The sequence below is a fragment of the Myodes glareolus genome, chromosome 4, assembly GCF_982192425.1.
Source record: "Myodes glareolus chromosome 4, mMyoGla1.1, whole genome shotgun sequence".
In the NCBI taxonomy this organism is placed as follows: domain Eukaryota; kingdom Metazoa; phylum Chordata; class Mammalia; order Rodentia; family Cricetidae; genus Myodes; species Myodes glareolus.
In genome coordinates this window covers 59798161-59810533 of record NC_142029.1, presented here as the reverse complement: position 1 = coordinate 59810533, position 12373 = coordinate 59798161, and the positions used below count along the sequence as shown (strand labels likewise).

At 38.0% G+C, this 12373-nt stretch overlaps 1 protein-coding gene across 3 annotated transcripts in view; it reads left to right on the top strand.

The window, feature by feature from the left end:
* Ppp2r3a (protein phosphatase 2 regulatory subunit B''alpha) overlaps positions 1–12373 on the top strand; it is a 147363-nt gene that overhangs the window by 108897 nt on the left and 26093 nt on the right. For all 3 annotated transcript variants that reach the window (XM_085689626.2, XM_085689625.2, XM_048417414.3), the window contains 2 exons: positions 2439–2525; positions 12137–12293. In XM_085689626.2, the coding sequence (XP_085545752.2) occupies positions 2439–2525; positions 12137–12293 (244 nt within the window). The remainder of the gene's footprint in view (positions 1–2438; positions 2526–12136; positions 12294–12373) is intronic.

The following is a 12373-nucleotide window of genomic DNA, read 5'->3' as shown; positions in this document are numbered from 1 at the left end:
ACTTATTGTGTACAACCTGATCAGTTTCCCCTGCCTCCCTCCTCTCCTCCCAGTTCCTCCCCATAACCTTCACTACTTCCACCATCCATTCCTCCTCCTTTCTGTTCAGAAAAAGACAGTTTCCCTTGTGTATCAGCCCTGGCATATCAAGTTGCAGTAAGACTAGGCATCTCATATTCTATTAAGGCTGGAAAAGGAAATCTAGTAGGAGGAAAGGGCCCTAAAAGCAGGTAACAGAGTCAGAGACAGCCCCTGTTCCAGCTGTTAGGGGTCTGTAGAAGACAACCAAGCTACACAACTAAAGTATAAGTAAAGTTAATTTGGCTAAGGATTTGTCAATTTTGTTGATTTTTCTCAAAAAAAAAAAAGCAACTTTCATCAATTCTTTGTCATTTGGGGTATTTTTTTTTTCATTGATTTCATCAATGAGTTTGATTATTTCTTGCATTCTGCTCTTTCAGGGTATTATTTCTTCTTGGTTCGGGGCTTTCATGTGTGTCACTGAGTTACTGAGATCTCTCCAGTTCACGTAGACACAATGCTGTGAACATGCCTCTTAGAACTGCCTTCATTGTGTCTAATAGGTTTGAGTACATCGTGCTTGCATTTTCATTCAATCCTTAAAAGTTTTTAATGTCCTTCTTGAGTTCTGTCTTGACCCATTTTTTCATTCAGTAGTGAGTTGTTCAGTTTTCATACATTTGTATACTCTGTGTTGTTTCAGTTGTTGGTATCCAGCTTTAACCCATGGTGGTCAGGAAGAAGGCTGGATGTTACTTCGAGTTTCTTCTATCTGTTGAGACTTGTTTCATGTCAAAGTATGTCAGTTTTGGAGAAAGCTCCATCAGCTGCTGAGAATAAAGTATATTCTTCTGTGTTTAGGTGAAATAGTCTATAAATGTCTACTGTGTCCCATTGATTTATGATATTATTTAGCCTCAGCATTTCTCTGTTTCATTTGTGTCTAGATGATCTTCATGACCTTTTTATTGGAAAGAGCTGGGTATCAAAGTCATCCACTATCACTATGTAAAGATCTATATGTGATTTCTAGCTATAATAGTGTTTCTTTTATGAACTTGAGTACCCTTGTGTTTGGTGTATAAATGTTTAGAATTGTAATGTCCTCTTGATGTGTCCCCCCCTTAAATGAGTATGCAGTGTCCTTTCCTATCTCTTTTGATTAGTTTTGGCTAGAAGTCTATTTTGTTAGATATTAAAATGGTTATACCTGTTTGCTTCTTGTGCTGGGAGCTAGTCATCTGGAGTATGCTATCTGAAGAGTTTCTTGATGTTGATATGTGGTCTTGTCTTTGTTGGGTGTTATATTCTTTGGTTGTTGTTGTCCTCTCTGGACCCAAGGCAAGTGTGGTGGCTGTGGGTCCCTGGTAGAGAGTTTCTGAGAGCATCAGGTGACAGAGGTGTAGAGATGAGCTAGGAGGAAATATTGAGAGGGTTTGGGGGGGAAAAAAAACTAGGCTGGGCAATTTCAAACTACATATGTAGAGTTAGAATACACAGTTCTATTTTTTACTCAGAATTGCAATTGGTATCAAAGTTGTTACTTAAAATAGTGTAGCACAAATAATAAGAACCCAGAGACAGATATTGGGGTTCAACCTGAAGATCAGAGAAACAGAGCAGCCAGCCACTGGAGATACTTTACCTCTATGAAATTTTCAGACTGAAAGAGAGCAGGTTCCTGTCTCATCCCACCTTATATTTCTCTCCAGTACTGGGATTAAAGGCGTGCACTACCACCGACCAGCCTCTATGACTACCTAGTGTGGCTGCTGGGATTAAAGGTGTGTGCAACCACTGCCTGGCCTGTATGGCTGACTAGTGTGGTTGTTTTGCAGTGACCTTCAGGCAAGCTTTTTTTTATTAAAACACAAATGATATACCACTATAAATTAGTTTCATATATTCATAATCTTGCCTTAGATAGGGTAATAGATTTTCTATCCCCGAATAGTAGGTTTCTCTGCCAGTGCAGTAAGCCAGATCAAGGAAAACTGAAAAAGTATAGCAGGTTTATTTGAATAAAGCAACTCCCAGGTGGCTTCCCCAGTCCTAGAGATTAAGGCCAGAGAAGTCACATGCCCAAACTAAAGCAGGGAGATTTTACAGACTGTAGACAAAGGGTGATGATGTGCCCACCACAAGCTGGGTTTTTGCCCAGTGTGCTCAAAAGCTCGGGCTGCTGGCAGCAATAGGGGAGGAAGATGTCATAGTCACCAGGAATGAGGAACTGGACTTTTTGGTACCTTTTCTTTGCTGGAGACTCTCTGAGAGGGTGCAATCTGGAGAATAAAAGAAAGGAATGGGGTTTTCCATATCATGCAGGGGCGAGCTGGAGGTTCCAGCCAAACACAGAGTAATAGACATCTGAACTGTTTTTAATTTCCTTTCTGTTTTTGTTTTCCTTTTGGAACCAGGTTGTTCAGAGGATATTCTACACAGTCAACAGATCTTGGAGTGGAAAAATTACTTCAACAGAGATAAGGAAAAGCAACTTTTTACAAGTATGTCTGTCACATAAAGATACATAAAGAACAATTTTATAATTTTACTTTACTTAAATTTATTTTTTCTTATTCGATTGCAAAACACCGACTATCACTGCTTCCAGGATGTAAGCACTTATCAATTACTCGTGTGGTGGGGAGGGGCTGTTAAGGTAAAATAATATGGATTTCTGCCTGCAGGCATATAATATGAAACAAAAACACAAATGCGCTTCCACACCTGAATTGATAGATATGCCTAGAAGGTGCAGAGGCAGCCTCAGAAGGATCAGCATGTGATCTTCATCTTGGTGAATATCAGAAGTTTACCAGGATAAAATAGCAATAGAAAGGGGTTTCCAATACGCAGCAGCAACACAAGCCAAAGCCAGAGACAGAAAGTGTCCTTGTGTTCAAGAACTTCTGACCAGTGGAGGTGTCCTGTGGCTGCTGTGAAAGTGACTAGGTGGGAAAAATGGGTTTACCAAAGAAATGAAAGTATGTGGACTTGATTCCTCGGTAATGACTCTACCTTGTTGCTGCTGGAAATACTACATCTTATTCAGTTATTTTATTAAAAATAAAAAAAATGATTGACCACTAGTGGGAGCCTTTTATTGAGGTAATCTTGATACCTGATTGTTTAAGCTTCTATAAATGTAAAGAAAATGGAATGGTTCACACATTTGAAAGAAAAAATATGTATTTTAAATGGATCATACTAAATGAAGCTTATACTGATAACAGTCCCTTATTACTCTGTATTTGCCCTATCTTCATCTCCATATGAAAAGACAAGGCACTGGAGACCTAGAAAAATAGCAATCCATAATGGATAGACAAATAATTTTATTATTCTAAAACAGTAGTTCTCAACCTTAGAATCATGATCCCCTTAGAAGCTGAACAACCCTTTCATGAGAGGTGCATATCAGATATTTGCATTATGATTCATAACAATTGCAAAATTAGTTATGAAGCAACAACAAAAATAGTTTTATGGTTGGGAGTAATCACAACATGAAGAACTGTATTAAAGAGTCACAGCATTAGGAAGGTTGTGAATCACTGTTTAAAATGAACAGTTATCATCACAATCATTGTTGATATTTATTGAAAATCTGGTACCTGCCTGGGCAATTAATAGGTATTATAAAATGGATTAAGAAGGCAGAAATTTTCTTAAAAACTCAAACTTAAAAACTCACATCTAACCCCCCTCTTGGTTTTTTCCTTTTTTATTTTATGGGTATTGCTGTTTTGTCTGCATATATGCCTGTGTGAAGATGCTGAATCCCCTGGGAATTGGAGTTACAGACAGTTGTGAGCTGCCATGTGGGTGCTGAGAATTGAACCGGGTTCTCTCAAAGAGCAGCCATGGCTCTTAATCACTGAGCCATCTCTCCAGTCCCAATTTCTAACATTCTTAGTGCATATATGGATATACAGTGCATGCATACCTGTTACCAAGGAGGTCAGAAGAGGGTGTTGGAATCCATGGAACTGGGTCATGAATCATTGTGAGTCACCATGTGGGGACTGAGAACTGAACCAGATTCTCTCTACAAGAGCAGTAAGTGCTCCTAACCCCTGAGCCAACTCTGCAGCCTTCAAATCTTTGTTATTTTAATAAATTCTTTTTGTAATAATATAATTGAAGACAAGCATAGTTGAGTAACTTGCATAGAAGCACAAAGCTAGCTAGTAGGTTGCAGAACTGAGAGTAGAATTCAAATGTTCTGTTTCTACGGAGTAACTTACTTTCCCCTCTTCCTTTATTTCCTTACCCATCTCCTTACTCTTCCACTGAGTCCATGAACAAATGCTCAAAACATTCTAATTTATAAATATATTTAGAGTAAAAATAAGCAAAAATTGTTTTTTTCTCTTCACACATTTCATAGACTTTCCCATAGAGAGAACTCATACATCTGTATTCTTAAATTGTATTCATTTATCTTTTTATATATATAAATGTTATATCTACATGCATGTAAGTGCACCACATGTGTACTTGGTGCTCTCGGAAGCCAGAAGAGGGTGTCAGTTCCCCTAGGGCTGGAATTATAGAGGGTTGTGAGCCATCATGTGAGTGCTTGAAAGTGAACCCAGGTCCTCTGGAAGAACAGCCAGTGCACTTAAACACTGAGTCATCTCTCCAGCCCCTGTAGTCTTATTTTATTTATGTAGTATATAGTTTAGTTTTCTGAGACTCCTATATAGAGATGTTTAAATTAGTTAATTTATTTATTGGGAGTGCGGGTCACATACAAATGTTGTTGTAAAAAGGACAGCTTGCCAGAGTTGATTCTCTCCTCCCACCATGTGGCCTCGGGTCAAATTCAGATCATCACGCTTGGCAACAGGTGCCTTTACCCTCTAAGCCATCTTACTGGCCCTTCAAATTCTTTTTTAAAGTATGGGGTGGGAGGAGATACTTACTACCCTATAAATTTGGTTGGGTTTTCTTTTTTTTCTTCACTGTTTTTACATGACCAATTTTTTTATATTTTATTTTTTTTAAGAAACTATCTTTTCTCATTTTCTTTTCTCATGAATGCCAAATTCATTTCCCACTCTCTCCCCTCCTCCTGCTCCCTCCATCCTTCCCCCTTCTCACCCCCTCACCTCACGTTCCCCTCCCCCGTCCACTCCTCAGAGAGGATAAGGCTTCCCATGGGGAGTCAACGAAAGTCCAGCACATTGCTTTGAGGCAAGACCAAGGCCCTCCCCACTATATCTAGGCTGAGCAAGGTATCCATCCAGAGATAATGGGTTCCCAAAAGCCAGAACAAGCAGTGGTCTCACTGCCAGTGACTCCACAGTCTGCCCCAGCCATACAACTAACTCCTATGCTGGTTCCCTCGCTGTCAGGCGGGAGTTGGAAGACTTCCATTAACTCAGGTGAGCTGTTTCAGCGGTATCCCTCCCCATCAAGGCCTTAACCTTTTTGCTCATATTCTCACTTCTCTCTCTCTTCAGCTGGACTTTGGGAGCTCATCCCAATGCTCCACTGTGGTTCTCTGCATCTGTTTCCATCAGTTGCTGGATGAAGGTTCTATGGTGACATTTAAGATAGTCATCAATCTGACTACAGGGCAAGGCCAGTTCAGGCACCCTCTCTACTATTGTTTAAGGTCTTAGATGGGGTAATCCTTGTGGATTCCTGGGAATTTCTCTAGTGCTAGGCTTCTTGCTAGTACCATAATAGCTCCCTCAATCAAGATACCTCTTTCCTTGTTCTCTGTCTGTCCTCCCCACATCTTGACTATCCCATTCCCTCTAGTTCTCTTTCCCCTTTCCCCTTCTCCCTTCCTCTTCCTCTCCTCCTCTCCTTCTGCCTTCCCTTCTCTCCCCACCCCTATGCTCCCAATTTTCTCAGGAGATCTTGTCTATTTCCCCTTCCCAGGGGGATCTATGAATGTTTCTATGAGTGGGTGCATACCATGTTCATCTTTCTTGGTCTGGGTTACCTCACTCAGGATGGTTTTTTCTAGTTCTATCCATTTGCATGCAAATTTCAAGATGTCATTGTTTTTTACTGCTGAGTAGTACTCCATTGTGTAAATGTACCACATTTTCTTTATCCATTCTTCAGTTGAGGGGCATCTAGGTCATTTCCAGGTTCTGGCTATTACGAATAATGCTGCTATGAACATAGCTGAACAAATGTCCTTGTGGTATGATTGAGCATCCTTTGGGTATATGCCCAAGAGTAGTATTTCTGGGTCTTGCGGTTGATTCCCAACATCTGAAAAACCACCATACTGATTTCCAGAATGGTTGTACAAGTTTCCATTCCCACCAGCAATGGATAAGTGTTTCCCTTACTCCACATCCTCGCTAGCATAAGCTATTGGTGTTTTTTATCTTAGCCATTCTGACAGGTATAAAATGGTATCTCAGAGTTGTTTTGATTTGCATTTCCCTGATGGCTAAGAATGTTAAACATTTTCTTAAGTGTCTTTCAGTCATTTGAAATTCTTCTGTTGAGAATTCTCTTGTTTAGTTCTGTACCCCATTTTTTGACTGGATTATTTGATATTTTGATGTCTAATTTCTTGAGTTCTTTATATATTTTGAAGACCAGTTCTCTGTCTGATATGGGGTTGTTGAAGATCTTTTCACATTTCAGTAGGCTGTGCTTTTGTCTTACTGACGGTGTTCTTTATTTACAGAAGCTTTTCAGTTTCAGGAGGTCCCCTTTATTTATTGTTACTCTTAGTGTCTGTACTACTGGGATTATATTTAGGAAGTGGTCTCCTGTGCCCATGCATTGGAGGCTACTTCCTACTTTCTCTTATGTCGGGTTCTGAGTGGTTGGATTTATATTGAGGTCTTGAGCCATTTGGACTTGAGTTTTGTGCATAGGAATAGGTATGGATCTATTTGCATTCTTCTACATGCTGACATCTAGTATTTCAGCACCATTTGTTGAAGACACTTTCTTTTTTTTAACTGTATAATTTTAGCTTCTTTGTCAAAAATCAGGTGTTCATAGGTGTGTGGATTAATATTTGAGCCTTCAATTTGATTCCATTGGTCAACCTGTTTTTATGCCAATACCAAGCTGTTTCATTACTGTAGCTCTATAGTAGAGCTTGATGTCAGGGATGATAATGCCTCCAGAAGTTCCTTTATTATACAAGATTGTTTTGGCTATCCTGGGTTTTTTGTTTTTCCATATGAAATTGAGTATTATTCTTCCAAGGTCTGTGAAGAATTGTATTGGAATTTTGATGGGGATTGCTTTGAATCTGTAGATTGCTTTTGGTAGGATTGCCATTTTTATTATGTTGATCCTACCTATCCAAGAGCATAGGAGATCTTTCGATTTTCTGATGTCTTCTTCAGTTTCTTTCTTCAAAAGACTTAAATTCTTGTCAAACAGGTCTTTCACTTGTTTGGTTAGTGTTACCCCAAGATATTTTATGTTATTTGTGGCTATTGTGAATGGTGAGGTTTCTCCAGATTTCTTTCTCAGCTTCTTTATCATTTGTATATAGGAGGGTTGCTGATTTTTTTTTTCAGTTGATCTTGTATCCTGCCACATCACTGAAGGTATTTATCAGCTATAGAAGTTCCCTGGTAGAATTTTTGGGATCACTTATATATACAATCATATCATCTGTTAACAGTGAAAGTTTGACTTCTTCCTTTGCAATTTGTATCTCCTTGATCTCCTTTTGTTGTCTTACTGCTCTAGCTAGAACTTCAAGAACTATGTTGAATAGATATGGAGAGAGTGAACAGCCTTGTCTTGTTCCTGATTTTAGTGGAATCACTTTGAGTTTCTCTCCATTTAATTTGATGTTGGCTGTTGGCTTGCTGTATATTGCTTTTATTATATTTAGATATGTTCCTTTTATCCCTGATCTCTCCAAACCTTTATCATGAAGGGGTGTTGAATTTTGTCAAATGCTTTTTCATCATCTAATGAAATAATCATACGGTTCTTTTCTTTCAGTTTATATAGTGGATTACATAATAGATTTTTGTGTGTTGAACCATCCCTGCTTGTCTGGAATGATGCCGACTATATCATGGTGGATGGTTTTTTTTTTTATGTATTCTTGGATTCGATTTGCCAGTATTTTATTGAGTATATTTGCATCAGTGTTCATGAAGGATATTGGTTTGTAATTCTCTTTCTTGGTTGAGACTTTATGTGGTTTCAGTCTCAGGGTAATTGTAGCCTCATAAAAAAGAGTGTCACAGTTTTCCTTCTGTTTCTATTAGAGGAGTATAAATATTAGCTCTTCTTTGCAGTTCTGGTAGAATTTTGTGCTAAAACCATGGGGCACTGGGCTTTTTTGGTTGGAAGGCTTTTGATGACAGTTTCTATTTCTTTGTAGGTTATAGGTCTATTTAAATTGTTCACCTGGTCTTGATTTAATTTTGGTATGTGATACCTATCCAGAAAACTGTCCATTTCTTTTGTATTTTCCAATTTTGTGGAGTACCAGTTTTTGTAGTATGACCTAATGATTCTCTGGATTTCCTCAGTGTCTGTTGCTATGTCCCCTTTTCATTTCTGATTTTGTTAATTTGGATGTTCTCTCTCTGCTTTTTGATTACTTTGGATAAGGGTTTGTCTATCTTGTTGATTTTTTTTTTCAAAGAACCAGTTCTTTGGTTCATTAAAAATATCTTGAGACTCCTTCCTTTTCTGTCCATCTATACCGCATGATTGAGTGCATGCTGTAATTGATTATATATTCCGCTATTGAGGCTTAGGGCCTTTTTATATTTTCTCTATTACAAGGATGTAGTGAACAACCTTGTATCTTACTCTTCTGTGCATATGAATAAGAATTTCTCTAGAATAGACTACTAAAGGAAAAATTTCTGGATCTTTGATAAATCCTTTTAAGTTAACCCTTAAAGTGCTACTCATCGTTTTCATTACATGTTTACTAACTAGAGAGCAGAGGAGACCTGAGCGAGTGAGCTCCTGAGTGGATGACAGCCTGTGGAGGACTCCAAGACCAGTTAGCCCGTGGGAAATTGACAAAGTCTTTAACCATGTGAACTAGGCTCAAGAGAAATGGCAAAGCTTTTCTTGAGGCCAAGTATGTGTATTTATGGATGATTAATCAGTGTGTGCCAAGACTAGCAACTGTGACTTCCGCCTCCTGGATATTTACAGCCTGATACTGCTCACCTACAGAGACTTCCCACTAAGAATAGCTAAACCTCAACCACCAGCCTATGCTGTAGCTACTAAACATGTAAGGTTCCAGGCTAGTGCTAGGGAACCCCACCTGATCCCAGCTTTACTATATGTGTGTGCCTGTTTTGTTTCTCTGTCCAGTCATCATTTCCTTGTTAGGGAACCCAGGCAGAGCAGGATGGCAACCAACAACAGGAGTTAATTTACACTTAATACCACATTGTGGTTTTCTTTTGTGTTTATGAAGACTGTAAATTTAATTTTTGCTTACTTCATAATTTTTCAATAAACAGATTTATATAACTTAATGTTTTTTTCAATTTATAAAATCATTTCCTATTGTATACATTAAAAAATAATTTATCAGAGTAGTATTCTTATATGAAAAAATAATCCTCTTTGTCCTTTATGTTTGCTGCCTTGAATTCTACTTTATTTCCAATTTTTTCTTTTTATTAACAGCTAGTATATTTGTCTGTTTTTTATAAGCCTCTTTTATTTTGGACATTTTTTTTAACTTTTTATTACATTTGTGTGTGGTGGCGGGGGCAGGTGGAGGTCAGAAGTCAGGAATTTGTTTTCTCTTTGCACAATGTAGACTCTGGAATCAAAGTCAATTCATCAGACTTAGTATTAGTACCCCTGCTGAGCTGTCTCATCAGCCCTAATTATACATATCTCTTATGGGCATTACGTATATATTTATCAGTTTGAGTGATGTTTTTTATAATATTTTAATAAGGAAATTTAGACCATTTATATTTTTTTTACAAAGAAAAATGCTGGGTGATGATAACACATGCCTTTAGTCCCAGCACTCGGGAGGTAGAGGCAGGTAGGATCTCTGCAAGTTTGAGGCCAGCCTGGTCTATAAAGAGAGTTCCAGAACAGCCAGGGCTACACAGAGAAACCTAGTGTCAAAAAAAAAAAAAAAATGAGATCAATCCTCTGTCAGATGTGGGATTGGTGAAGATCTTTTTCCCATTCTGTAGGCTGCCGTTTTGTTTGTTGACCATGTCCTTTGCCTTACAGAAGCTTCTCAGTTTCAGGAGGTCCTATTTATCAGTTGTTGCTCTCAGTGTCTGTGTTACTGGAAGTATATTTAGGAAGTGGTTTTCTGTGCCCATGCATTGAAGGCTGCTTCTCACTTTCTCTTCTGTGAGCTTCAGTGTAGTTTGTTTTATTTTGAGGTCTTTAATTCATTTGGACTTGAGTTTTGTGCATATATATGGATCTATTTGCATTTTTCTACATGTTGACATCTAGTTATGCCAGCGCCATTTGATAAAGATACTTTCTTTTTTCCACTTTATAGTTTTAGCTTCTTTGTCAAAAATCAGGTGTTCATTGGTGTGTGGATTTATATCAGGGCCTTCAATTTGATTCCATTGGTCCACCTGTCTGCTTTTGTGCCAATTCCAAGATGTTTTCATTACTATAACTCTATATTAGAGCTTGAAATCAGGAATGTTGATGCCTCCAGTTCTTTTATTGTACAGGATTGTTTTGGCTATCCTGGGTTTTCTGTTTTTCCATATGAAGTTGAGTATCGTTCTTTTTGGGGTCTTTAAAGAATTATGCTGGGATTTTGATGGGAATTGCATTGAATCTGTAGATTGCTTTTGCTAAGATTGCCATTTTTACTATGTTAATCCTACCTATTCAAGAGCATAGGAGATCTTTTGATCCTGATGTCTTCTTCAATTTCTTTCTTCAAAGACTTAAAGTTCTTGATGAACAGATCTGTCACTTGTTTGGTTAGTGTTACCCCAGATATCTTATGTTATTTGTGGCTATTGTAAAGGGTGATATTTCTCTGATTTCTTTCTCAGCTCATTTATCATTTGTATACAGGAAGGCTACTGATTTATTTTGAGTTAATCTTGTATCCTGCAATATTGCTGAAGGTGTTTATCAATTAGTAGTTCTCTGGTAGAATTTTTAGGGTCACTTATGTATACTATCTTCTCAGCAGCAAATAACAAAAGATTATTCGAAGAACTCAAGAAATTAGACATCGAAAGACCAAATAATCCAACTAAGAAATGAGGTACATCTAAACAGAAAACTCTCAATAGAAGAAAATCAAATGGCTGAAAGATACTTTAGGAAATGTTCAACATACTTACTCATCAGAGAAATGCAAATCAAAACTCTGAGATACCATCTTTACACCTGTCAGAATGGCCAAGATCAAAAATTCTGATGACAGCTTATGCTGGAGAAGATGTGGAACAAAAGGAACACTTCTCCATTGCTGGTGGGAGTGCAATCTTGTACAGCTGCTTCAGAAATAAGTATAACAGTTTTCCAGAAAATTAGGCGTCAGTCTATCTCAGGACTAGCAATACCACTCTTGGGCATATGACCAAAGGATGCTCACTCACACCACAAGGACATTTGCTCTACTTTGTTCATAGCAGCATTATTCGTAATAGCCAGAACCTGGAAACAACCTAGATGCCCCACAACCGAAGAATGGAAAATGTGGTATATTTACACAGCGGTCAAAAACCAATGGCATCTTGAAATTTGAATGCAAATGGATGGAAGTAGAAAAAGCCATCCTAAGTGAGGTAACCCAGACCCAGAAAGACAAATATAATATATACTCACTCATAAGTGGATAATAGATATAAAGCAAAGGATAACCAGCCTGCAGCCCACAACCCCAGAGAACCTAGGTAACAAAGAAGACCCTAAGAGACATATATGGATCCACCTAGAAAGAGGAAAGCAATTAAAATGAAAAGGATTTTTTAAAAAGGAAAGAGGGAAGGGAGGGAGGGAGGAAGAAAGAAAGAAAGAAAGAAGAAAGAAAACACATACAAAATGTTCCTGGTTTGGTACCAAAAGCAAAATTTTAATTAATGAACAGATATTTTCTAGACTCTAAAATAGCCACAGGTAGTTGTGCATCATTTAAAAATTAATTGTTTTATTCATACCATTTCAGACCCTGGCCCTTTTGGAGGAAGAAGAAGATATAAACCAAATCACAGATTACTTCTCTTATGAACATTTCTATGTCATTTATTGTAAATTCTGGGAACTAGATGGTGATCATGACCTGTACATCAGCCAGGCTGATCTATCTCGATACAATGACCAGGGTGAGTGACTGATTCTAAGATGCTAAAACTAACCAACCCTTTTGTCAAAGTTGTATAAATTGTCTCCCCTCATTATGAGA